A 27,244-nucleotide genomic window follows, 5' to 3' on the forward strand; every position below is an offset into this window, starting at 1 on the left:
TGAATGTGTATTGTACTGTATGTATGTGTCTGTGTACTTCAGAGTCATGCAGAATAGAATAACATCAGTCCGCAGAAGAATGGTGGTCCACATTACCTACTCACATGCGACTGAATACGAAAGTGACTACTTTTGAAATGTGTTGTGCTTTTGATCAGTATTTCCCCTACTTTGTGTCATGGTATTGTCTGTTTTATGTTTAGGATCTGGCTACTCTGCCTGAGAAGGATAAGACACCTATGGCTGAGGGGGGTTTAAATCTGAGTGGAGGTCAGAAGGCGCGTGTGGCTCTGGCCAGGTATATCAATGTCACAGATAACCTGTCAAGTTTCGTGACCTGAACATCTCTCAACTTTTCAGGTGTACTCCAGCACCTGTAGGGCATGCTAGGTTTAACTCCTTACAGTCCCATGCCTCTTTCACCAGTTTTCAATGGTTGTCCTTTCCCACAAAACTTTTAGGGAAGGAAGTAAATTTCATATGACATTTTTATGACTAAAACAAAACATTGTTATGTCATGAAGTTTTAGCCTGTACCTTTTTTTTTTTTTTTAGATTTACATAGCCATTAACTGATTATTAAATACAGTTCAATCTTACAATTTAAAACAATCTTGCAACTATAAACCAAATAATATTAGAGTTTGACAACCTCTTTATTGTCTTCAATATTGTTTATGTGAGAGCTTCCCTGACTCAGTGCTCATGTGCATTACATAATGTTATTTAGCATGGTGTATACTGTATTGTTAGCAAGCCATATTCAGTTGTACTCTAGATAGGGTACAACAGGGCTCTGCAGGGTAAAAGGCTCCATTGATTTTATTGGTTACATTATAGTTGATTTTGAGGCAATTTGATCTAATTTATAATATTTTTAAAAATGTTGCATATTTATGTAGCTAATGAAAACCGCTGAAATTAAAAACATTTTTTGAGACAAAATGCTTATTTATCATTTTCAGTTTTAAGGTCATTAAATCAAACATTTTTCAATAAGCGTCCAATAAGTGTAAGAATAGTATTTGGGGTAAAAAGCCCCCCTGTTGCAGGGGTTAAAGGCCCCTATAAAACACGTTGTTATTTTAAAGTTGGGCGAACAGATTGGTTATGAATAAAGTTCAAAGTGGGCTCACATTGACTCATCCAATCATAATAGAGATTAGGTTGTTCATAGAATACTTGAGATGTAATAACATGCCAAATGTATTTGAAAATAACAGGAAATGATTGACTTTTTCTGAAGCAGTTATTTTGAGTAAGCATCATCTTAATTTGTTACTCAAAAAAGCATCTGTGTGTCTCAAAGTTATTAGCATTAGTTGACAAATTGTGCCCTATAACTATTGCCCCTATATCTACACAACATCACTAAAAAAAAACCTAGGGGCTTTTACCCCAAGTGAGGGAGCCTTTTACCCCAGGTGTGGGGTAAAATGCTCCCACACCACTTTTTTTTAAAAACTGAATTCTAATCGAAACAACCTTCTGTTATTATTTCTTTTCACACAAATTATGTTGCTCTATCAATATTCAGTAAAAATAAATAATTTTTATTTTTTACCTTGATACATATTGTGACCAGAAATAAAGCTACATTTCCTTAAGGGGTGCCTTTAGCCCCGTTGTACCCTGCAATTATTTAAAATAATTTTTGAAATGTTAAAATACCATTATTTTATCTGTACAGGGCTGTATATAGAGATGCTGATGCTTACCTGCTTGATGCACCTTTTACTCACCTGGATATTGCAACAGAAAAAGAGATATTTGACAAGTATGTATATCACATTATTTTTAGCATAAATAGTGAGTAATCAGCTTCATTTTCAGCAGGGATTGATTGATTTTTCTAAATCAAATATGAATATACCAACAATTTATATTATATTTAGCATTGTGACTTGGTTTTGCTTTTTGACTTTGCCTACTTTTTGACTTGGTAGCTATAAGGGGCCATTCAGAGAACACGTTCTTGTGCTAAAGAACGCAAGACATAGCATAACGAATTGTACAAAATGCAGTCTCAAGACATGATTTTAAAAGTTCTTTTTAACTTGACATGGCGTCTAAAAAAGTGGCACTCCTGTATGAGATGCTGAAAAAACAGCAAGATGTATTGCAATGGTCCAAGACATCCATCTAGCACGTTTACATAGTAAAACAATTGAAAAACAGCATAGACGAACAGACGAACGGCCCTTTATTCTGCATCACTGGATTTTTCCAGCCAACAGGTTAATATGTGATTCAAGTTTCCAATTGGAATCCAGCTAATTTGAACCTTTCTAAAGCAAAGTCCAGTCCTGAATGATGATGACTTACCAATGGAATAGACTAACTCAACCAAAGTTGACAACCCATTTTATATTGGAATTGATCTTAGCTTGACTGTGATGTATAACGTCTTTGTCTTGTTCATGTCTTTACCCAGATGTCTGTGTAAGCTGATGGCCTCCAAGACACGCATCTTGGTAACCAATAAGATTGACCACTTGAAGCGGGCCGATAAGATCCTGCTGCTCCACAACGGTGAAAGTTTCTTCTACGGCACCTTTTCCGATCTTCAATCAGAGCGACCTGATTTCAGCTCTTTGCTTCTGGGTTTGGAGGCCTATGACAATATCAACGCCGAGCGTCGTTGCTCCATCCTCACAGAGACTCTCCGCCGTGTCTCAGTGGATGAAAACGCAGGCATACGACATGAGCGCACCTCCTATCGTCAGGTGCCCTCCTCCAAGCCCATGTACATAGATGAACGAAAATCCTCAGTGATCCTGAACCCTCTCGGAGCAGCTCGTAAAGCATCCTTCATTCAGGTACCAGAGGAAGAGGTACGACGGACGTTACCAGATCGAAAGTTCTCTTTGGTACCTGAGAACGAGCTAGTGGATGAGTCCTTTATGGGGAGTGATGTATATCATAATCATGGAGTGCACATGGCAGGCCAGAGAAGACAATCAGTGTTAGCCTTCATGACCAATACACAAAGCCAGGGCCGACGTGACCACCTTCAGTCGTCTTTCCGTCGACGGCTCTCTGTTGTGCCACAGAGTGAACTGGCATCTGAGCTGGACATCTATACCCGCCGCCTGTCAAACAGCGCCTATGACATAACTGGGGTGCTAGAGGAAGAAAACACTGAGGTGTGGAAAAACCTGTCACTTCTACCTTACTTTTATCAAGTTCCTTTTCATTAAAGGTTAAATGTGTAATTTCTGCGCCACTAGTGTCAACAAATAGAATTGCAAAAATATTGATTTCAAGATTTCAAGAAAACTCCCCCTTCTGCCATTGGTCAGCCAAACAGATTGTCCCGCACCAAACTCACACTATTGGTTTAATGAGTATTGCTATGTCGGGCTAGTCAGGGTGCTCAAACAAACAGAGCAATGTTTTGATAGCACCATATTATTTACACATTACAGGGAAATCAACCTATAAATGGCTTACATGTAGTTTTTGCTGCATTTTAAGCTGGCGTAAAAGTATATTAACATCAGAAAAATGACATGCGTCACCTTTAAGGACAAATTCTCTTACTCTTGTTTATTAATTACATTAACATATTACTTTACATTATATTGATAGTGTCCTTGGACTTGAACTAATTTATTTTGCTTTTCTTTGTAGGCATGCTTAGTTGATGAAATAGATGAAATAGAGGAGACATTTGAAACGACAAAATGGAACACATATGTCAGATATGTGTCGAATAACAAAAGTCTTCTTTATGTTCTGATCTTCATCCTCATTATTGCTGCAGTTGAGGTAATTGCAATATTTGTTGTGTATGTTTTGAGAATATTTTTTGAGGGATCATCTGTATGTACCCACCACTGTATTCATAGTCTGTGTATTGTCATGTGCTGCATTGAATAAGACCATTGTTAAAACTGATGTGTGTAACTAAACGGGATTGCAAAAATGATTGTTGTTAGTCAGGTTTTCCCTGAACTCTCCTCTTGTCTTCCACTGGTTGGCAATGTTTTGATGGTGCCACAGAGCCACAATTACACTTTTCAGGGAAATCAGCCTACTTATAGTAGTCTCTGTGTATTAACTTGAATAAGGACTTCAGCATGTCTTTTATTTTAGGTTTAGAAATCCTATTGATATATTTTGTGTTTTTAGGTTGCGGGCTCTGTAGCAGGGATTTTTCTGATAACTGAGTAAGCATTTTTATTCCTTACCTCATTTTAGTAGCAGTAGCTTGACAGTAGATTATTTTGAATTTTGTGAAGCTTTTTATAAATAATTTGTCTTGCAGGCATAAGAAAACTCTTTAGTTGTCAACCACACTTCAGTAATAGTGCTAATTAAATTTTTTATCATTCTCTCATTTTCTTACAGTGAACTTTGGAAAGAGGAGCATCACCGCTCTGAGCCAAATTTGACAAAATACTCCAACTTGTCCTCACCTGAAAAAAACTATGCCATCATTGTGACCCCCACCAGCAACTATTACATTCTCTACATCTATGTAGCCACTTCAGAGAGCCTCCTGGCTATGGGATTTTTCAGGGGTCTTCCGCTTGTCCACACCATGATCACAATATCCAAGAAACTGCACCAGAAGATGTTGCGTGCTGTCCTCGGGGCACCAATGTCTGTGCTCAATACCATGAAGACAGGTCAATGTTCTGTTGGGCTAGAATAAGCAGAAGTAAACCTTTTTGATGCAGCTCCATTTTTTTAAAGTCTTGCTTTATTATTTGTATCCTACTGTCATTTTTGCAGGTCGAATCATGAATAGGTTCACCAAAGACATGGCCACAATAGACGACATGCTTCCTCTGCTCATGTTTGACTTTGTCCAGGTTTGTGACTCATTTGACAAACATTTATTGTTGTAAGCATTGCTTATTAGATGGGTTTAGTGTAGCTTTGCTCAGTCTTGAATCTGGATATCTATCTTTGAAGATCTACCTTTACCTGCAAAGTTTAGTTCTAGCACTAATTATCAACACACCTGAATCAGCTAATCATGGCTGAATCCCAATTCATGTACTATGTATAATACAGTATAGTACCAGATCAGGATTAAAGCTGATGTGTGTAATTTTTTCAATGTTACAATTCTTTCTCGTATCCCAACTTTATATGCAGAATCAATTATAAGTAATACACATTTAGGTTGATTTCACCAACAAAGTGTTACATTGTGGCTCTGTCGCGCTGTCAAAACATTCCTCTGTATGTTTGAGCAGCCTATCTAGCTCGACACAGCAACATTGGCTAATCCAATGAAGTAAATTTGGGGTGGGATTATCTGTTTGTATAGTTTGTAAATATGTATGTAAGTACCATCACCAACACAGAATGTAGTTTTAGTATGTAGAAGAAGAATTGGGATTCAGACAAAAACTTTGGTTTGGAACTGAACTCTGCGGGATGGTAAATCTCCAGGAGTAGGGTTTAACCTCCAGCAATACATTTGACTTCACACAATTTGAACTGATGACATGTAATAAGTTGTAATGTTACCAAATTAACTGTAATGTTACCAAATTAATTGAATTGATAAAGGTTTAGTCTTTAGACTTCATTGTTCTTTCTACAGTTGACTGTGGTGGTGGTAGGATGTATTCTTGTGGTGTCCATCGTGCGGCCGTACATATTTCTTGCGGCTACTCCCCTTGCCATCATTTTCATTGTGATGAGGAAGTACTTTCTGCGTACGGGTCAACAGCTGAAGCAGCTGGAGACAGAAGGTAAGGTCAGATATGGAGCATTCTTTGCATGCAGTTTTACGTTTACATTTATGCAGGCTAATGAGCAGTTGGCAAAGGGATCCCTGATGCACTTTTGTGTGCATAGTGTGTCTCTTTGAATGTAATGATGAGTGTGCTGGCGTGTGGCTTGCTGCCAGGGGCAAGAAGGCCAGTTAAACAGGGCACTGATGGAAGGTCAGTGCTAGGTCCGAAAACAGGGGAGGAGCAGAGGATGGATGAGTCAACCAGAAAGGGAAAGGATATCTCAGAGGAAGTGGCATTGGGCGTTGGGTCAGAGCTTGGTCTCTCTCCACCAATCAACTATGGTTAGCTGCAGCAGTCAGAGGCATCATGCTCCTATTCTGTTTTGAGGGGATACAGGGTATTCAGTGGTAGTGCTGGCTCTCGTACTGCCTCTCTTTCTGCCTTAGGATAAAGAAATATATAACCGCTAATTTATATACAGTATATACTGTATATTTATATATATATATATATATATATATATATATATATATATATATATATATATATATATATATATATATATATATATATACAGTTCCAATCAAAATTATTAAATCCCCCTGACCAGCAATACTTTCTGGTGATGTGAATTAAAACACATCAACTAAAACCCAGTAAAGAGTCAAAGTAAGTTTTTAATATACATATGAGTGATTTTGAGAACAAAGAGTTCAGCGTACCCACATATTTAAATAAAAAAATAACTAATTCTCTCCACAAATGTCATGTCAAAAATATTCAACCCCCAAAGTCAGTCATTTGTGGAGCATCCTTTACCCTTAATAATATCAAATAAATGTTTCAGGTAAGTGTTCTCAGTCTTCGGACACCTCTCTATTGGAATCTTTACACATTTTTCATGAGCAAAAGCTTCCAGCTCATTGACATTCTTTGGTTTCTGTGCTGCCACTGCTTCCTTGAAATCCCAACAAAGATTTTCAATGGGATTTTAATGATGGACTGAAAGGGCCATTCAAGGACATTCCACGACCCATCCCTGAACCAGATTTTGGACAGCTTGGATGTATCCTTGGTGTTATTGTCTTGCTGGAAAGTCCAGTGATCACGAGCTTCAATTTACACACTGAAGGCATCACATTTATTCCAAAATGGCCTGATACCTGAAAGAATACATGGCGCCAGTCACATAGTCAGGATAGCCATTTCCTGCAGTCGCAAAACACCCCCATAACAGGACTGACCCACCTCCATGCTTGACCGTGGGGATGGTGTTGTTGTCATCTTGATTGCAAAAAAATTCTAATAAAATCTAACATAAAACAAAGGCAATCTGTGTAAACACAAAATACAGTTTTTAAATGATAATGTTTTTTATTGAAGCAAAAAAGGAATTCAGCTGGACTAGACACACCCAGGCCTGGTTACTGCCAGCCCCGTTCAATCAAATCAACCATAAATATTTTTCAGCAGCGTGAAGTTGGCTAAAAGGTCTCACCTAGTAGCACACTATGCCAAGGTCAAAAGAAATTCCAGAAATGATGAGGAAAAAGGTGACTGAAATACATCAGTCTGGGAAGGGTTACAAAGCTATTTTAAAGGCTCTGGGACTCCAAAGAACCACAGTGAGATCCATTATCTCCCAATGGAGAAAACTTGCACAGTAGTGAACCTTCCCAGAAGTGGCCGACCTTCCAAAATTCCTCCAAGAGCACAGCGACGACTCATCCAGGAAGTCACAAAAAAGCCAAGAACAACATCCAAGGAACTGCAGGCCACTCTCACATCAATATAGGTCACTGTTCATAGCTCCACTATCAGAAAGACACTGGCCAAATATGCCATCCTTGGAAGAGTGGTGAGGCAAAAACCACTGCTAACCCAGAAGAACATTAAGGCTCATCTGAATTTTGCCAAAACACATGTTGATGATCCTCAAACCTTTTGGGAGAATGTTCTGTGGACTGATGAGTCAAAAGTGGAACTGTTTAGAAGACAGGTGCCCCTTACATCTGGCGTAAATCAAACACAGAATTCCACAAAAAGAACATCATACTTATGATCAAACATGGTGGTGGTAGTGTGATGGTGAGGAGATGCTTTGATGCTTCAGGGACAGGGTGACTTGCAATAACTGAGTGAAACATGAATTCTGCTCTCTACCAGAAAATCCTAAAGGAGAATGTCCGGGAGTTGAAGCTCAAGCGCAACTGGATTATGCAGCAAGACAATGATCCAAAGCATAGGAGTAAGTACACCTCTGAATGGCTCAAAAGTAGCAAAATTAAAGTTTTGGAATGGCCTTGTCAAAGTCCTGACTTGAGTCAGATTGAGATGCCGCGGCAGGACCCTAAACGGGCAGTTCATGCTTGAAAACCCTCCAGTGTGGCTGAACTAATGCAGTTCTGCAAAGAAGAGTGGGCCAAAATTCCACAACAGCGTTGTGAAAGACTGATCTTCAGTTATCGGAAGCGTTTGGTTGCAGTTGTTGCTATTAAAGGTGGCACAACCAGCTATTAAGTTGAAGGGGGCAGTTAGTTTTCCACATGGGTGATATAGGTGTTGGATAACTTTTTTGCTTCAAGAAAAATATTTGAAAACTGTATTTTGTGTTTACTCAGGTTGCCTTTGATTTATGTTATATCTCATTTGAAGATCTAAAACAATTTAGTATGAAAAATACACAAAAATAAAGAAATCAGGAAGGGGGAAATATTTTTTCACAGCACTATATATATATATATATATTAGGGCTGTCAATCGATTAAGATTTTTAATCAAATTAATCACATATATAAATATTTGCTGATAATGCCCCTCAAATTAACAATAATTCAATATAATAATAAAAAAATTATACATGGTTTTATTTAAATAATTATAAATATAATATATATTATAAAATAATAATTCAATGTAATGTTCAAGTAAGGGAGGGAAAGAGGACACAGGAAACTTGGGCTTCAACTCAAAGGAATAACTTTTAATAAACAACTCAAGGGCTTTTCAGCAGTACACTCTTTAGCTAAACACAACACAGTCTCTTTCAGACGGGTAGCTCTCTCTTCCTCGTCTCTGGCGTGGTCCCTTTTTATCGCTATCCCCAGCGCTTACTGCAATCAGAAACAGGTGTTAGACTTTATAGCGCTCAGGTGTGTGCACACTTACCGTTTTCTCTCTATCCAGACGAATGCTCGACCATGCCCCCGCCGCCACATTCAGATAATTTAAATGCATTACATTATTATGGCAGACAAGTAAAGCACTGAAAAGACAAAAAGTGGCTTTAGAAGGCAACATATTTATTTCCATATTATATTCCATTACATAAGCCTGTCGCTGACCTACAGTCCACAGCAATTCATTTTGCAATTGAATCTGTCAATCTGTTAGAGACATATTTATTCTAAGGGCTTTTCTAAGGACATGTCAGTGTACACATGCATCAGACAGATGCTTTTAGAGAGCTATGGTCGCGTCGCGTCATAAACACAGTGTTTTTAGGTCGCTGTTTCAAGTTAAACATAGTTTGAAAGTTAGAAAAACTCGAGATCCCTGCATTCGGAATTGCGTTCCATCCAGCTGTGTCTGAATGCAAGAACACGTTCTCATCTTGTGCTGTCCCTAGTGTCAAGCCGACTGTGTTCACTTTCAAACATTCATTCGATATACCACTAAGGGATACGCCTCGTGCATGAAACCATGGAAGCAGTTTTTTAACACCATGTCTGTCCAATGACAGACAAGTCACAGCAGTGACCAGCAAGCCTCGCCTTCCTGAAATAAGCCGCTGTCACCTGCCTTTATGACATTCTCACTTTCTTCCCCATGAAGATTTGAGGAAGCAGTCCTCAGCAGCTCTTGGAATGTATTTTCAATTAACAGTTTTACAGACGAGCCGTAAAGATAAGTTGAATAACGTGACTATAGCATCCAAGATTTATACTTTTGAGTTTGAGTGGTAATACCAGAGCGTTAAGGTGGGTATTTTCACCCAATTCTATCACTCTGCCCGCCATAGTCGGAAAACTCAAGGAGTATAATTTTTTATTGTAAGTTGCTTTACAATAAAAGTTGAATATCAAATCATGGCTATCAATAGACCAGACAACGGCAGTACGAAGGGGAAAGAAAACCCTCACCCGTGCGCCTGCGGAGCGATGATTGCAGCGAAGGACCTGCACCCCTTGTGCATCACTTGCCTCAGGGTAAAGCATGCGCAGGTGGCCCTCGCTAACCCCGTGTGCTGCCCTCACTGCATCCCTTTCCTGCCAAGGGCATTGGAAAGGCAAGTCCGAGTCCCGGCCTCCAGCAAAGGGGACCCCTTTCTATCTCCACTGCCCACGGAGAGGGAGCCCTCCATGCACCCACAGGAGTCCTTACATGGGGGGATATAATGGAGGAGTTGTTTATAATGAGGAGGGGTTGTGGGGATGGGAGAGGCAGAAGACGAGGATGATGAGATCAGCGATCATCTCTTGGAGGATGATCAGGAGGATAACGAGGAGGACGCCATTCTCCCACCTCAGCAGTCCAGACCTGTTAGTGCACAGAGCGGGGTGACCCCTCCCCAACACCTGTGGAATTAGATTTGTTGGAGATGTGCAGACGGGCATGTGTAGCAGAGATAAGGAGGTTCAGGGACAAACCTTTTTCACACATAGTGCCCATCAGGGGTTTTTCATGCCTGGATGTGCATAACATGGAGGAGTTTGGTATGTTGGATCCTCCGCTGGTAGAATTGTCGGTGGCACACCACCTTCGTCCTAACTGCCGAGCAGCTTTCTCCTCCTCAGGGACTTCTCTGCCTGGAAAGACAGACTTCTTTGCAGCGTCTGTGTTTCAAAAAATATATAAATCATCGTAGTGAGACCGTTGAATGCCACTTCTCTTCTCACCACCTACCAGGCTGAGTTGCTGGAGGAGATGGGCAATCAGATCGATGCTGGAACCCCAAATCCAGCTCTTTGGGAGGAAATCTGCATGATCGCAGATTTAAATTTATGCACTTTCAGAGGAGCGGTTCAGAGCTGCAGCCGCAGCATGGACTTCCCTGTGGTGGGAGAAAGGGCGCTGAGGCTTGGATTGTCTGACCTCAGATAAAGAGAAGGTGGGTTTTTTTGGACACCCTGGTGGAGTTGAAAGCTCTGCTTGGGGCCACGGTCACAGTGATGAGGCAACAATGTGACCTTTGAAAGAAGGAAGGGGAAGCTTTCTAAACCTGTCTTCCCCACAAGACTGGCATGGAGGTGCATGGAACCTGAGACCTCCTCCTCCACAGCAGTCAATGATGGGAGAGGCACAGTCCAGTACAAAAAGTAGCATGTGCACATCCAAAAAAATGTATGCAGGTGCAAGATCAAAAATCAAAGGGACATCTGATCATGAAAATGGCATTTTTGGAATTACAAGTAATGACTCCCTTTATTTGAATCTGTCTACCCAAATGGGGATGATAAAAAGAATGACATTTGGTTATAAAATTGCATTGTGCACATTGTCCGCATCTATAATTGCCCTGAGGAACAGACAAAAAAGTGTGAGCTGGGTGCTCAGGAGGTTGATCAGCTCTAACCACAAGTTGTTGGATATTCAGTGCAGGTTTGTAGACTATTTGTGGAGGTTCCTTGCAAAACTTCAGAGCTCAAAATATGCCAATGTTTATGGAGTGTTTTTTTCAAAATTTTTACCCAAAGGAGAATATTGAACAAAACAAGACAAGTGATTGTTTTTGGATTCAAAACGTTTTCTATTAAGGCTCTTTCTATTTCATTTTGATTTATAATTTCAAAGTGAGCTGCTGCCACCTGGATCCAGCTATGTTTATATCTTCTTTCATGAAACAATCAGTCAATTTAATAGGATACACTGAATCTAGTTCTGCTGAAGCATATAGCAAACAACGTGATGACTTAACCCAGAGGTTTCATGAAAGAATATATAGACATAGCTGGATCCAGGCGGCAGTGGCTCGGTTTGAAATTCAAGTGGGAAAGTGGCACAAGTTCTGAAGGTGCCCTCCGTGTTAAGCCTCTCCCCTTCACCCACAGGGTCAAAGCTGAAGGGTGAGAGAAGTTGCAAAAGCGTATGTGTGTTGAAAATATAAAATTCTTCTGTGCATCCAGGCTACAAGTTGAAGGCACAGCAAAACCCTAAAACAAACACAAAAACAAAATTCAGATCAAAGCTGCAAATCCCAACTCCGCTACTAATTCTCAAGAAAAACCCCGCATTTGTACCGAAGGTGAGCTTGTTGACTTTTCACCTGCCGCAATTTTCCTCATCAGAGGATGAAAAGCTTTATTGTTTGTGCCCAGTTTGTACCCTGCGTGTGTACATGGAAAGGACGCGGACGCTGAGAAAGAGTAATCAGCTCTTTGTATCCTGGGATGACTCTCATAAGGGCAAGCCTATATTACGCCAACGTTTGTCTCATTTGGCAGTGGAGATTATTATATTAAGCTAAAATAGCGCCGGTATGCAGATTCCAGACTCATTCCAAAAAAGGCATGGCCACCTCGTGGGTGCTGTTTAAGGGTATTTCAGTCTAGGACATTTGTGCTGTGGTGAGCTGGGAGTTGCCTCACATTTGTGAGATTTTACAGACTGGATGTTACAGACGTTACCTTCACTGGCTCACACGGTCCTTAGCGTGAATAGATCTGATACGGATGTATAAACACACACATAAAGGCTCAGTTTTAATAGGTTTAAATTATCTCATTCCATAACTATTCCTTTATGGCAATATAGTTTGGAAATGTTTCATATAATATTTGAGTCAGTCTGCTTTGGACAGCATATCTGCAATCCGGGAGTTGTCCATATCCCAAAGTGAAATACCGAACGAATGTTTGAATGAGAACGTAAGGTTACGTATGTAACCCCTGTTCTCTGATAACAGGAGTGAGGTATCTCACCACACTTCCCTCCTTGCTGCAGCGCGGGGAAGAAATATGCTGAGAATGATATAAAGGCAAGTGACAGCGGCTTACATTTGGAAGGCGGGGCTTCCTGGTCACTGCTGTGACTTGAATGTCATTGGAGAGATGTGGTGTTGAAAAATTGCTTCCATGTTTTCACGCATGTGGCGTTTCCCATAGTGTGATACTACCTTACTCCTGTTATCAGAGAACCGGGGTTACATACGTAACCTTACATTTTGTTGTGTGTAGCTGCGTGTTGCCTGTACAGCTGAAGTTTTGCTTGCTGCCCCCTGCTAAAAACAGGTGGTACTTCAAGCTTGAATTGCTCTGATGGCAGGAATATTCCTTATTACGGTCCGGGGAAATGATTAATTGCCTTAATTTTTTTAACACGTTATTTTTTAAATAATCAATCGCTCCGAATTAACGTGTTAAATCAACATCCCTTATATATGTATATATACTATACAGTATATATAAGCAAAAAAACAGCTATTCTTGACAGCCAATGATCACCATGCATTTTTGTTGTATGTAAAAGAGCAGCTTTGTCATTTCCATTGGGAAAAAGTCATGCTCTTGAGATTCGAGTGACATACATGACATACATGATGAAATACAGTAGATGACAGAATTTGCAGTTTAAAGCAAATGATCTGCGGAAAGTGCGACTTGATTAGACTGACCAAATTTAGACATGAATAAATTATGAATGATTTCAAACACTTGTTGTATTTTTTTATTTTTTTTTTACAACAATAATTCTGGAAACCAATTGTCAAATATATAAATAATTCTTTGCAGGAGTGCCAGAACTTGGGGAGGGGGCCATGGCCCCCCCACACTTTTAGCCCATACCTCAATTGAACTTCAGCTGTCATGAAAATGCACACGCTTCTGGCGAACGCATTAAAAGTAGTATAGCATGGAAGTTGACTGGATAGAAATGATTTGGCCAAATGAGTCATTTCTTTCCAGCCATTAATAGACAATAATGATTACACCGATGACTTGCACTGGCAAATGATAAGGTTACGACTGTAACCATGGTTCCCTGAAAGGTGAGAATTAAATGCTGCATCACTTTAGCTGACACTAGGGGTTATCTCCACAGGTGTAACCAATCTCTGAAACTCTTTAAAATCTAGCCAATTTTAATTCGCAGATATAACTTTGTGCTCCGCCTCCCTCGCGTGTGTCACCGGTCATATACGGAGGCACACAGAGCTATCTGGTTAGAATATTCGACTGAAGGGTACAGAGCGATACTCAGCACTTGTAGCGAAGATTCAGTAGTGCGGCCAGCTTACACAGCATTTCATTCCCTCCTTTCAGGGAATCATAGTTACAGTCATAACCTTATTGTTCCTTTTCAAGTCGATAATTTCAATGCTGGGTCACTTTAGTTGAAGCTAGGGGAATATATACCATTACAGCGTACTACTGATCTGCACAGGCAACGATGCTTTCTAGTCAATGGGGTAGTTAAAGACACCAACAGAGCCTCCTCTTCCTATCGTAATAAGAAGGGAGGAGAAAAATTATGAATGGATGGATATACATGGCAATGATGCTAACCGGTTCGGGTAGCTCAGCATCACAGGATGCTTTAAATCACTGACATGTGTGCATATGTATATAAGGCACTAGCTAAATGGGTAGTGAAAATGTATATAAAGTGACCGCTGACTGCGGCTTATGGGATGACCATGTATAAATGAGCTGGTAGTCAGCAGTGGAATACACAGTTCAGCTCTCCTTCACAGTAGCACCTGGGAAGAGAGAGAGGTGACATCCAAGTTGTAAAACCTAGTGAAAGTGCTATGGGAAGCCCAACCTGCAGCTATGCAGATGTCTTCAAGGGAAACACCATTAGACCATGCCCATGAAGAGGCCATACCTCTAGTGGAGTGAGCTTTAACTCCAAAAGGGCACCGTATGCCTTGCGAGTTGTATGCGAGCGCAATGGCATCCACAATCCAATGTGAAAGCCTTTGTTTGGGGATGGCCAAACCTTTGAAGCGACCAGTGATGCAGACAAAGAGCTGATCCGACAGTCTCATTTGCCTCGTATGATCGACATATGCACGCACTGCCCTTACGAGACACAGTGTGTGCACCCACTCCGCTTTATCCGAACCAAACTGAGGAGTGGAGAAAGCTTGAAGGGTAATCACCTGTGCCCTGAAGGGAGTAGTCAAAACTTTCAGCACGTAGCCTTTCTTGGGTTTGAGAATGGCTTTTGAGAAGCCCAGTCCATACTCTAAGCAGGAATCTTAGACCGACAGTGCTTGAAGGTCCCTGACACATTCCACTGAAGCCAAAGTGAGAAGCAGTGCAGTCTTTAATGAGAATACTTGTAAACTCACTGTATCCAATGGCTTGAACGGCGGGCCTGTGAATGTTTTTTTTCCTTTTCTTTTTTTCTCCCCTTTTCTCCCCAATTTGGAATGCCCAATTCACAATGTGCTCTAAGTCCTCATGGTGGCGTAGTGACTCGCCTCAATCCGGGTGGCGGAGGATGAATCTCAGTTGCCTCCACGTCTGAGACCGTCAATCAGCGCATCTTATCACATGGCTTGTTGAGCGCGTTACCACAGAGACATAGCATGTATGGAGGCTTCACACTACTCTCCGCGGCATCCACGCACAACTCACCACGTACCCCACCGAGAGCTAGAACCACATTATAGTGACCACAAGGAGGTTACCCCATGTGACTCTACACTCCCTAGTAACCGGACCAATTTGGTTGCTTAGGAGACCTGGCTGGAGTCACTCAGCATGCCCTGGATTCGAACTCGCGACTCCAGGGGTGGTAGTCAGCGTCTTTACTCGCTGAGCTACCCAGGCCCCCCACCTGTGAATGCTTTTAACACAAGCACTAAGTACCAAACTGGCACAGTAATGGGGTGAGATGGTCTCAACTGCCTCGCACCACGCAAGAATTTCACTATCCAAGGATTTCTGCCTGCTGACAGAACACCCAATGTGATGTGTCCAGTTGCTATACATAGATGGGGTGAGACTCACGTCTAAATTATAGGCTGTACGGTTCATTTTACAGGGTCCTCACCTTGAGAGGAACACCAATCAGCGAACACTCGGCATTTCAAGGTGTATAAACGTCTTGCATATTGTGTAATATGGTGTCGAGCACTGGTTGCAAGAACCTGTCTGTGTCAGTCGGGCACCGTTCAGTGGCCAGACTTGAAGTTTCCATAATTCTGTTTGTAGATGCCAAATCGTGCCCCTTGCCTGCGTGAGCAGATCCCAAGGGGCATCCAAGAGCTCTATTAACTCTCGGAACCATGGGCGGTTTGGCCATTCCGGCACAACTAGCAGCACCGTTTCCTTACGAATTTTGCACAAAACTTGGTCAAGTGGATGGGAGGGAATGCATACTTGCATACCGCTGGCCATTTGTTGGCTAGAGCATCCAGCCCCTAGCGGAGAATGAGTCATAGAGTAACTCGGGCAACAATGCGTTGTCTTCGGGGAGGCAAATATGTCTATTTTGGTTTCCCCAAATAGATACCATATCATCAGAAAGGGTGAAGTCTTCATTCTCCCTGTATAACGCTCCGTTGCAAAAGCAAATCTGTGCTGTGTTTCAGGTGACCCAGAACCTACGTCGCACACATCCATGGGAGATGTTTCTCGCACTAGGAGAGAAGCTGATGCGCCAAGTTAATCACTGGGCACGATCGAAGTCCCCCTTGGTGATTTATGTATGCCACAACCGCCATGTTGTCAGTTCAGATTAGGACATGAAAAACACTGGACGGCTGGCCAGAAAGCCATCAGTACTAGAAATACATCAAGTAGTTCCAGACAGTTTGCCAGGTCATTTGTACATCTGTCCAGGTGCCAAAGGCCCGACATCCGTGGCAGTAAAATCTGCTGTGAGCATCGTCTATTGATATCATCTCTATCGCATCTTTCGCGAAGTGTAAAATAGCTTATCAAGCTTATCAAATAATGTAACAGCATTTTACACTCTATGTGGGTTTCATGTTATTCTTCTTTCAAGACGGAAATTTGTCTTAATTCACAGTAAGACAAGATTGATATAGAAAATATCGAAGTCATAAAGTCAGCAGCATTAGACAAAGTAGGGTACTGAACAAATATTGGTTTGTATCCTCTTATTGGGGATAAGGAAATTACTATGACCCTTATCTCTTCAAGTCACACAATGTCAAGTTGAATGCAATATGCTGTTTTAAAATTGGTATAAAACACAGAGCTTACTATGCTTGCATAACATTGTTGAATGCATACACAAACAAACAATTTGTTACTATCAAACAATTTAATAGACTAATTAAAACGAGCGACTCGTACACAAAAACACACAGTTAGAGCAAAACAGTGTTTCAGCAGTATCCAAAACCGAAGACAACCACCCACCCCACACACACTTCAAAACTGGTTCCGGAGCCAGTGATTCTTTCTTTGCATTCAAAATCCACTTGAATCATGAAAATACCCGTCAGTTTGATTGGGAATGATACTTCTGACAGCAGTCCATATCACTGAATCCATCCGTCCCTCCTTGGTTGGTTAATATTACTTCTCACACTTTCACTCTGACAGGAAGAATAGTCCTGTTATCCTCAGTGACCACTGTCCTTCCCACTGTCAGTCTTTGTTGGGCCACAGAGAAAGCAACTAGGGCTTTCCGTGCTTTGTAAGACAGAGTTGGCAGGGTTCTAAAAATCCGACAAGGGATTTCCTCTACTGCTATCCTGACATGATTCTCTCACTGTCCACAACTGATGAGTAACAACATTTAAGGCAGGGATCCCATAAAATTGTGCAAACCTCCTCGTTGTTTTTCAGACAAGAGGAGCTAAAGGCATTGTCTTGCCTATAGAAGGGAAAGGAATGTTTCAAGGAAAGCCGTGGTGAATCGTGATATCGTGGGTAGCTGCACTTTTGTATTAGTTCATCTTGTTGATGAGGTCAATTGAAGGCCAAAGACAGAGGGCAGGAATTTTATTTCTTCCTTCCTCTTCCTGACCACTTCTGCTATTGAAAATGTGTGGCACAGATGATGGTGAAATGCACTGAGCTTTACAGTTAAAGTAAATCTCAGTTAAAGGCATAGTTAAAAGCATAGTTTATAGGCATAATTCTGTCATCATTAACTTATGCTGTTCCAAAACTCTGTAACTTTTTTTATGAAAAAACAAAAGTTCAAATTTTTAAAAATATCTTGGCTACTCTTTGGCATATAATGAAAGTGCAAGGAGATGGGTGCTGTCAAGCACCAAAATGACAAAAAGCGCCATGAAAGTAGACCAATATTTGGTATTTATTTATTTTTTTTATCCCCTTTTTCTCCCAATTTGGAATGCCCTATTCCCACTACTTAGTAGGTCCTCGTGGTGGCGCGGTTACTCACCTCAATCTGGGTGGTGGAGGACAAGTCTCAGTTGCATCTGCTTCTGAGACCGTCAACCTGCGCATCTTATCACGTGGCTCGTTGTGCATGACAATGCAGAGACTCCCAGCATGTGGAGGCTCATGCTACTCTCCGTGATCCATGCACAACTTGTGTCCCATTGAGAGCGAGAACCACTAATCGTGACCACGAGGAGGTTACCCCATGTGACTCTACCCTCCCTAGCAACCGGGCCAATTTGGTTGCTTAGGAGACCTGGCTGGAGTCACTCAGCACACTCTGGATTCGAACTCGCGACTCCAGGGGTGGTAGTCAGCATCAATACTCACTGAGCTACCCAGGCCTCCTATATTTGGTATTTTTAAATAATCTGTATTGGCTGCATTGGTATATATCGGCATCATTACTCACTGAAAATCCAATATTCCATTGTAGCTCTCAAATCAAATATGGTGTCATTAGACAAGGTTGGCGTCGATGACGTTTGGACAGGAGACATGTAAAAACCAATGATGTTTGATATCATTGAAGCAACAATATCTAATGGTTACTCTCTTCTCCTCTCATATTTTGTTTAGCTCGGAGCCCCATTTTCTCCCATCTTATCATCTCTCTGAAGGGTCTGTGGACCATAAGGGCCTTTGAACGGCAAACCTACTTTGAGAACCTGTTCCAGAAGGCCATGAACACCCACACAGCCACCTGGTTCCTCTACCTGTCAACCCTACGATGGTTCCTCTTCCGAGCCGACATAATCTTCGTGTTTTTTTTCACGCTGGCTGCCTGGATTGCGGTAGGAACCAACCGTAAGAGCGCTCCTCCATCTGTATCTAGGCAAAATATGTGAGAGTGCACTAAACAAGCAGCAGAGCATGTCGAGTGAGCCACTGTTTATTTGAGGGTTCTTCATGTAAGAAGGGCTTGGTGGGTCCAAAAAGCCAATGAACGCTTGATTTAGGGAGTTTTACAGACAATTGATTTTATTAAGAGGTAATTGAGAGCAGTGCTTGGAAATGTCTTTGAAGTGTAGTACTGAGGTCATTGTTAGTACTGTTGTACTTGTGTTTATATGTTTATACTTGCTTTTTGGCGCATGTATGTATGTGTGTGCACGCATTATTCCACAGAGGATAAACCGGGTGAGATTGGTATCATCATATGCCTGGCAATGCTCATTCTAGGCACCTTCCAGTGGTGTGTTGCCACCAGCATTGCAGTAGACGGAATGGTAAGTGCATCTTTATTTTTAGTGCAACAGGAAGATACTAACTAAAAAGCAGTGATGCTGCTAACTTGAAGGAATATTCTGGGTTCAATACAGGTTCATCTCAATGGACAGTATTTGTGGCATAATGTTGATTACCACAAAAAAATTTTTTTGACTCGTCTCTGCTTTTCTTAATAAAAAGCAAAAATCTGGGTTACAGTGAGGTACTTACAATGGAAGTGAATGGGGCCAATCAGTAAACGTTAAAATATTCACTCTTTCAAAATTATAGCAACAAGACATAAACAATATGTGCTTTAATATGATTTTAGTGTGATAAAATCGCTTACTAACCTTTTCTGTGTAAAGTTATAGCCAATTTTACAACTTCATTGCTATGATGATGTAATGCTGTAAACCCTAAAACGACCCAAAAATCAACAATTTAAAGAACTTTACAGCTCAAATATTCTTAATTTATGTAAGGGCTTTTATAAAATTATAGACTTCACATTTCTTTTAAACCCTCCAAAAAATTGGCCCCATTCACTTCCATTGTAAGTGCCTCACTGTATCCCTGATTTTTGCTTTTTTTTTTTTTTTTTGTAAAAAAATGAGGGACAAGCTGAAACAAATTTTTGTGGTAATCAACATGATACCACAAATGCTGTCGATCTAGCTTAACCTGTACTGAATCTAGAATATTCCTTAAAGGGATACAAATTAGAATTCTGTCATCGTTTGCTCACCCTCATGTCGTTACAAACGTGTGTGGCTTTCTTTTTTCCATGGAACACAAATAGAGATGTTAGGTGAAAGTTAGGAATTGACAGCCTCAGTCACAATGCACTTTTGTTGAATGGAAAATAAAATGCAATGAAAGTGAATGGTGACTGAGACTTAAATTCTGCCTAACATCTCCTTTTGTGTTCCATGGATGAGTCATATGGGCTTAAAACAACATAAGGGTGAGTAAATGATGACAGAATTTTTCCTATCCCTAACTATTATAAAGTAGCCTGAGAGAAGCTTTTCTTGAAAATTAACTAGTTCAAGATGTTAATACCTGTATTATTATATAATACATAGTTTTATTTATAAAAAAAAAAAAGCTTTCCTTCCTTAAGTTGCTTCAGTGTATTTGCTACTTTTGTTATTAGCTTGTAGCGTGGCTACTTTTGAAAAGCATAGCTTGACTGTAGATTAGCTACACTGTAGCGCACCCACACACATACTGTAGTGACTAACAGTAAAGTATTTTTTTTTCATCACAAAATAAAAAAAAATGCATACCAGCTTGTTTTTTTAGTTGTACTTGAGTGCAGAAATTGTCCTGTTCTCTAACACTGTGAAAAATATTGCATGAGTGAGTTTTTTTCAGTCAGTTTTCCCAAAGTGCAAAACTGATGGGGCTTATCAAGGTGCAGGACATTTTGTTTTCCCCTCACTATACCCCAATCAGGAGGATAGTTACAATGATACTGTTATGCAAATGTAGTGGCTCTTCATTTTTGCCTGTGGCACATGTACAGACTAACTGTATGCGCACTCATACTGCTTCCCTTAGCACACACAAACACAGAAGTCAGGCATCATTTAAAGTTTAAACAAACCGCATGCAGCTTGGGCTTCAGTGGACCTGGTGACATCATAACCCTCTAATCCTTATTCCTCCAGATGCGTTCTGTTGACCGGGTTTTTAAGTTTATCGACCTACCGTCTGAGACACCCAAACTGCACCGAAGCAAAGGCTCAGACCTGATTACTGAGAATGTGAATGCCCGGCCTGACACAAGCTGGCCCAACCACGGTCAAATTGATGTGCGGAATGTTACGGTCAAATACACAGAAGCAGGTCATGCTGTCCTTAAGAACCTCTCCTTCACTGTGGAAGGTGGACAGAGGGTACGTACAAGCCACTATTGTATCAATTCCCACACTTAAAGAGATTAAAGTTCAACAAAACATGAAAATTCTGTTATCATTTACTTACGTGTTGTTCCAAACCTGGATGACTGTCTTTCTTCCATGGAACACAAAAGGAGAAGTTTGGCAGTATGTTAGTCTCAGTCACCATTTACTCTCATTGTATCTTGTTTTCATACAATGAAAGTGAATGGTGTCATTTTGCCTAACTTCTCGTTTTGTCTTCCATGGAGAGAAGTAATTCAGGTTTGAAACAACCTGACAATAAGCGTGTTTACATGCACATTCTTACATCGATTATGTGTAATAACCAGACAACGCGTGTGGTCATGTAAACACATTAAGTGGCTTTCCATTCTCGGTGTACGGTCATAAACGGCTTAAGAAAAACCTGATCGACACGGGTAGATTTTTGCCAATTACCCAAATTTCACGATGCATGTAAACAGCTTTATCTGTGTTCTTACTGGTTTATCCAATGTGTGCATTGTTATGCGCAAGCCTCTTTTGATGTCAAAAGCAGAGAATAACTTTAAAATTATAATTTAATTTAAGATTATTTAAAATATCATGTAAATGATTTTCTTTGCTTTGTTGCGTATGTATATTCAAATGGGGCATTTTGTAGGTAAATAGTCTCTAAGCACAATATTACCATATACTGTAGCTTGAATTGTGCTATGTTTTTTTGTTTTTTTATAGGTAACACATTTTGGAAACAGACAGCAGATTTGCTGAAGTGTGAAATTCTCGTTTTGCAAAGTCTTGTACTGTGTGTTTAGCTTCATAGATGTCAGAGAGATTGTTTATGTGCTTTGTGAGTTTCTTTGATGCATTTTGTATGAAATCCATGTAGGAAGTAGGGTACAATGGGGCTAAAGGCACCCCTTAAGGAAATGTAGCTTTTTTTCTGGTCACAAAATGTATCAAGGTCAAGAAATTGATTTATTTGTATTGAATATTGATGAGCAACATCATTTGCTTTTGTTTCTATTAAAATTTAGTTAAATTAAAAAAGGTGGTGAGGGAGCCATTTACCCACCACATGGGGTAAAAGGCTCCATCACTTAAAAGATCCCCAGGGGGTTTATAGTGATATAGTGTATATAGTTATTGGGCACAATCTGTCAACTTTTACAAATACTTTTTAGACAGCAAGATGCTTTTTTTGAGTAACAAATTAAGATGATGCTTACTCAAAATAACTGCTTCAGAAAAAGTCAAAATTTCCTGTTCATTTCAAACACATTTGGCATTTTATTACATCTCAAGTATTCTATAAACAAACTAATCTCTATTATGATTGGATGAGTCAGTGTGAGCCCACTTTGTACTTTTTTCATAACAAATCTATTCGCCCCACTTTTAAAAAAAACAATGTGTTTTATAGGGGCCTGCAACAACCCCTGCAACAGGGGGGCTTTTTACCCCAAATACTAGCCTTTCACTTATTGGACAGTAATTAATATATATATATTCACACACACACACACACACAGATATTCATGAGCTACATACATTTGCAACATTTTAAAAAATAATATATATAGAATCAACCTTTAGACACCACACACAAAGATCCCATGAAACAGGAACATTTTCCAGTGTATAGTGACAAACAGGTGTTTAGGAAAGCACTGAGGTAGTTTTTGTTGTTATTTAGTGTTTTGAGAAAAAATGAACTCAATGGAGCCTTTTACCTTGTGGAGCCTTTAGCCCCATTGTACCCTACATAAGTCCAGTCATCCATTACAATAGAATGCATTACATGTATTGCTGTAGATGCACTCCAATATCCAGAACAGTTTTACTGTGAAATTTAAGGCTAGATTTTGATAAAGTGGTTTTCTTCAGGTGGGCATATTGGGCCGAACAGGTTCTGGGAAGAGCACTCTGTTCAATGCTCTCCTAAAGCTGGTTTACACAGATGGGGACATCTCCATTGACGGAGTCAACTGGAACAAAATGTCGCTTCAGAAGTGGAGAAAAGCTTTTGGAGTAGTGCCTCAGGTAACTTTGGGAAAAGCTTATCTCTTGTTTTATCTCTTCTCTCATAACTTGATGTCTCTCACATTTTATTTTTGAAATGTCTCCACCTATACCACCACAGAAAGTCTTCATCTTTACGGGAACATTCCGCATGAACCTGGACCCTTATGGTTGCCATTGTGATGAGGAGCTGTGGCGGGTTGTTGAGGAGGTGGGTTTTTGTTTTGCTGCAGGAGTCCAGAGCAATGGTCAGTGACTCGAGGCCAAGTGGTTTGATTACCCTTTTTTGCTAGTGCAGTTTAGACTAAAGCAGCATTGGCTTTACAGCTGTTGGTGTGGCAATACTATAATGGGCAGAGATTTGTGGTTATAATTTCGGTGTGTAGATTATTGATGACAACAATTCTGATGTTTAATTCTAATAGAAGGAGCCCTTTCATTGTTCATCATCTAAATCTGACTCACAAGCTATTTAATAAAGACTTGAATAATGAATTCACTGCTGTGTTTGTGTAAAGGTTGGTCTCAAGTCCTTGATTGAACAGTTTCCTGATAAACTGGACTTTCAGCTGGAATATGGAGGCTACGTACTGACTAATGGCCACAAACAGCTCATATGTCTGGCTCGCTCCATTCTCAGCAGAGCTCGCATCCTCCTTCTGGATGAGCCTAGTGCCCACCTTGATCCAATGTGAGTACCAATGGCATTAATGAAATGAATTCTGAAAAACTGGATAAACATAATTGAAGCCTGAAGAGGTTATTTTTGTTAGAATAAATAGTATTGAAAATAAAGACTGGCAAATTGACTGATCGTACTGTATGTTCCAAAGGATTGTCAGATAAGAGGATTGAGCATCTATTATGAATAATGATCTTCGATCTATAAAATTCATGTACATGCTGTTTCAAAATGTCTTGACTATTAATCTACCCAAGCTAAATATCTTTAGATTTTATGGACAGTAGGTAATGGTTGATGTGCTTTGTCTTTGGTTTCAGAACAATAAAGGTATTAAAGAAGACACTACGACAGTCTTTTTCCAAATGCACTATATTACTGTCTGAACATAAAGTGGAACCACTACTTGAGTGCCAGTCTTTCTTGGTAAGACTCTCGCTCTACTTTTCTCTACCATCAACACAGCTCATGTCAATTTCCTTATTTACAATTATTCTTCACATTTTTTTTCACTGTTATAGTGAGTTTGCATCTAGGGGGGAAAATGGAGGTTGATTTAATTTAAAGCTGTTTGTAAGTGATTTCTGCACCACTAGTGGCACCCAACGGAATTGCAGAATAAAACGTTTATAAACAGGTTTCCCCAAACACTCCTCCCATCTTCCATTACAAACAGGTAGTTTGTAATGAGCCCTGAACTTTTACCATTGGCAGAAAACCACTTTCAACTTTTATGATTGGCTTTTTGATCTTCAGTGATATCTGCCAGGTTGTGGGGATATTTCATAAGTGGCATTAAAATAAACAAACAAAAATTACTTGCAGCAGCTTTAACTTGGTAGCAGAAGTTGGTTAGAATAAAAGCACATTTAACTTTAATTTCATTTTTCTGTAGGTAAAAACTGTTCATTTTTTTTAAATATTAAGTGTATTCTTCACCTCTTCTTTAAATCTCTTGTGCTACAGATGATGGAGAAAGGCCAGGTGAAGAATTACGATTCCATTCAGAGGCTGCTGAATGAGACCAGTCATCTAAAGCAGGCCATAAGTTCAGCTGACCGGCTCAAACTCTTCCCCCGCCGGAATTCAAGCATGCGCGTTCCTCAATCCAAACTCGGCTCTGTTACTCAAACGCTCCAGGAGGAGGCAGAGGACAATATCCAAGACACTCGCCTCTGAGCATCTCAAATTGAACTTCCAACTCAAGCTGTTTTATAAAGGTCTCAAATAGTACATTATATTGGATGGCCTATCTTTGGAACACATTTGAGGGGGAGATTGTTTTGAACAAGACATGTATGGTAGAAGGCACAGGTGGTACTCCATAGCCTATCACGATGTATATTAGTGAGGTCAGGAATAATTGAACACTGCAAGGATCATTATAATGTAACTATTTGTTGATCATGTCAAACATTTTCATCTTTTATTTCACTTAACATTTAATTTATTGAGACTATATCTGACATTCTTTTGAAAGTGCAGTAATTGGTCTGGCATGAATCATGAAAATGAAATGACTCTTTATGGTCTAATTTCTTTAGACATGTCATGGAACTAGGAAAGGAATTTCTGACTTTTTTTTAAAAGTGTAAATATAAGCTAAAGTCTTTTCTGTAAAACAAATATATTTTTCAAGACTTCGTTTCTCTCCTCTCGTTAATTAAAGTGGGTTTTGTGTCATCAGGAATGACCGCAGTGCTGCTCTTACCTTATATTGTATTCTGCCAGAGAAGATTCAGGGGAGAGGACACAAAAACATAGGTGATAAACTATTACAGCTGAATGGTTCAATCGTTTTGAATTATTCAGTTTCAAATAAAGAAATTAGTAGCATCAAGTGTGTGTGCGGATGTTTTAAGGAAGAAAACCAAGGGCTGAAGTTGATGTCTAGGATAGTGCATTTTAATTATTGTGCTTGGAGGAAACAGGACAATTTCTCTTAACCCCATCAGACAACTATAATACAGTTAAACATCAGAGGTCGACAATAATCTCTTCTGTACATATGAACAATAATGAATTTAAAAGAATACTTGTTTATCCTAACAGTTCAATACAGAAGACAAATGGACAAGTAATGTGTGCCACTTCAAATTTTATAGTTGGGGTCAAGCCAGTCACTGAGCACGCATGAGAGTAATCGAAAATACTAATTATGGCTTAACAAATAAAACTAAATATCCTGTGTTTGCAATGCCGGTAATTACTGCCACATTCTGTTTGCTTTGAAACGAGTGAAAAAATACAAACCAAAATGTAATATTACAAACAGTATATACAGTTCTCATTTTCCCTTCACGTTCCTCCAATGTACAAGCGTAATATCACGCACGCACGCACGCACGCACACACACACACACACACTAATCTATATAACATTTAAGTTCCCAGTTCTTATTTACACATATTTGGTAAAACCCTGATTCTGACAGTTTCTAAAACTCACCGTTCACCTATTTAAACATAAAACACTTGATTGAAAATACTAAAGAGCAAAAAGACTACCTGCTTTAACTTTGATCCAAAATGTTTTACCTTAAAGGCAAAAGTGTTCAAGCACTTTTTTTGTATTAGACTTTTTGTATTATCTTACTTTTGTCAAAGTTCTTTACTTAAACAGTTAATATATTAAAACTATGGTCCCATAGTACACAATGTTATATAGTGTAACAAGTATGGACAACATTTACAAATACTAAAATGCTGCCTGTAACCAAACTTCACAACACAGAGGGCGATAACCGGTTAAGGGCAATGGGAGGGCAGTGGGAGGAGTCTATCTTTGATTACTGTAGCTTTCATTACAGTTTGGGTCCAGGATCCAGATCTGGTCTTGTGTAAAGTTGTTTGTGTTGTTGTGGGGTGGGGGCTGCCTTGCTCTGCTGCTCACGGAGGCTCTGCTCAAGTTACTGCCCTGACTTTGAAGGGAACTGCTGCTGCTGCTAGTGTTCATTTGCTGAGCCCCTCTGCCGCTTGGGATGGGCAGTTGAGATCTGGGCCTTGTCAACCGCTGAGTGGAGGTGTGACAACTGTCAGTCTTTCCACAGACAAAACAATATATTAAATAAACACATAACAAAACATAATTTTTAAGGAATAGTTCACCCAAAAACAGGTAATTCTGTCATTATTTACTCACCATAATGTTGTTTCAAATGTGTGTGCTGTTATTTAAAGGGATAGTTCACCTAAAAAGTTAAAATGTTCTCATCATTTACTCACCCTCATGCTATCCCAGATGTGTCTGACTTTCTTTCTTCTGCTGAACATGAGCAAAGATTTTTAGAAGAATATCTCAGCTCTGTTGGCCCACATAATGCAAGTGAACGGTGGCCAAAACTTTGAAGCTTCAAAAAGGACAAAGGCAGCATAAAAATAACCCACTTCAGTGGTTAAATCCAT

At 40.0% G+C, this 27,244-nt stretch overlaps 2 protein-coding genes across 4 annotated transcripts in view; one reads left to right on the forward strand and one right to left on the reverse strand.

Moving 5' to 3' along the window:
• The window catches only part of LOC127417053 (cystic fibrosis transmembrane conductance regulator), a 37,606-nt gene extending 11,947 nt beyond the window's left edge, over window positions 1-25,659 (forward strand). The window contains exons 12-27 of the mRNA XM_051656744.1: window positions 204-298; window positions 1,691-1,777; window positions 2,435-3,146; window positions 3,634-3,771; window positions 4,135-4,172; window positions 4,354-4,634; window positions 4,741-4,820; window positions 5,564-5,714; window positions 18,614-18,841; window positions 19,163-19,263; window positions 20,920-21,147; window positions 23,023-23,178; window positions 23,279-23,368; window positions 23,676-23,848; window positions 24,160-24,265; window positions 24,806-25,659. Coding sequence (XP_051512704.1) covers window positions 204-298; window positions 1,691-1,777; window positions 2,435-3,146; window positions 3,634-3,771; window positions 4,135-4,172; window positions 4,354-4,634; window positions 4,741-4,820; window positions 5,564-5,714; window positions 18,614-18,841; window positions 19,163-19,263; window positions 20,920-21,147; window positions 23,023-23,178; window positions 23,279-23,368; window positions 23,676-23,848; window positions 24,160-24,265; window positions 24,806-25,018 — 2,877 coding nt within the window. The 3' untranslated portion in view covers window positions 25,019-25,659. The remainder of the gene's footprint in view (window positions 1-203; window positions 299-1,690; window positions 1,778-2,434; window positions 3,147-3,633; window positions 3,772-4,134; window positions 4,173-4,353; window positions 4,635-4,740; window positions 4,821-5,563; window positions 5,715-18,613; window positions 18,842-19,162; window positions 19,264-20,919; window positions 21,148-23,022; window positions 23,179-23,278; window positions 23,369-23,675; window positions 23,849-24,159; window positions 24,266-24,805) is intronic.
• Window positions 25,660-25,717: 58 nt separating this feature from the next.
• LOC127417051 (cortactin-binding protein 2-like) overlaps window positions 25,718-27,244 on the reverse strand; it is a 77,294-nt gene continuing 75,767 nt past the window's right edge. For 2 of the 3 annotated variants that reach the window (XM_051656742.1, XM_051656741.1), the window contains one exon: window positions 25,718-26,879. In XM_051656742.1, the coding sequence (XP_051512702.1) occupies window positions 26,619-26,879 (261 nt within the window). In that variant the 3' untranslated portion in view covers window positions 25,718-26,618. The remainder of the gene's footprint in view (window positions 26,880-27,244) is intronic. The other variant, XM_051656743.1, reaches the window with a different exon arrangement.

This window comes from Myxocyprinus asiaticus, chromosome 26 (assembly GCF_019703515.2).
Source record: "Myxocyprinus asiaticus isolate MX2 ecotype Aquarium Trade chromosome 26, UBuf_Myxa_2, whole genome shotgun sequence".
In the NCBI taxonomy this organism is placed as follows: domain Eukaryota; kingdom Metazoa; phylum Chordata; class Actinopteri; order Cypriniformes; family Catostomidae; genus Myxocyprinus; species Myxocyprinus asiaticus.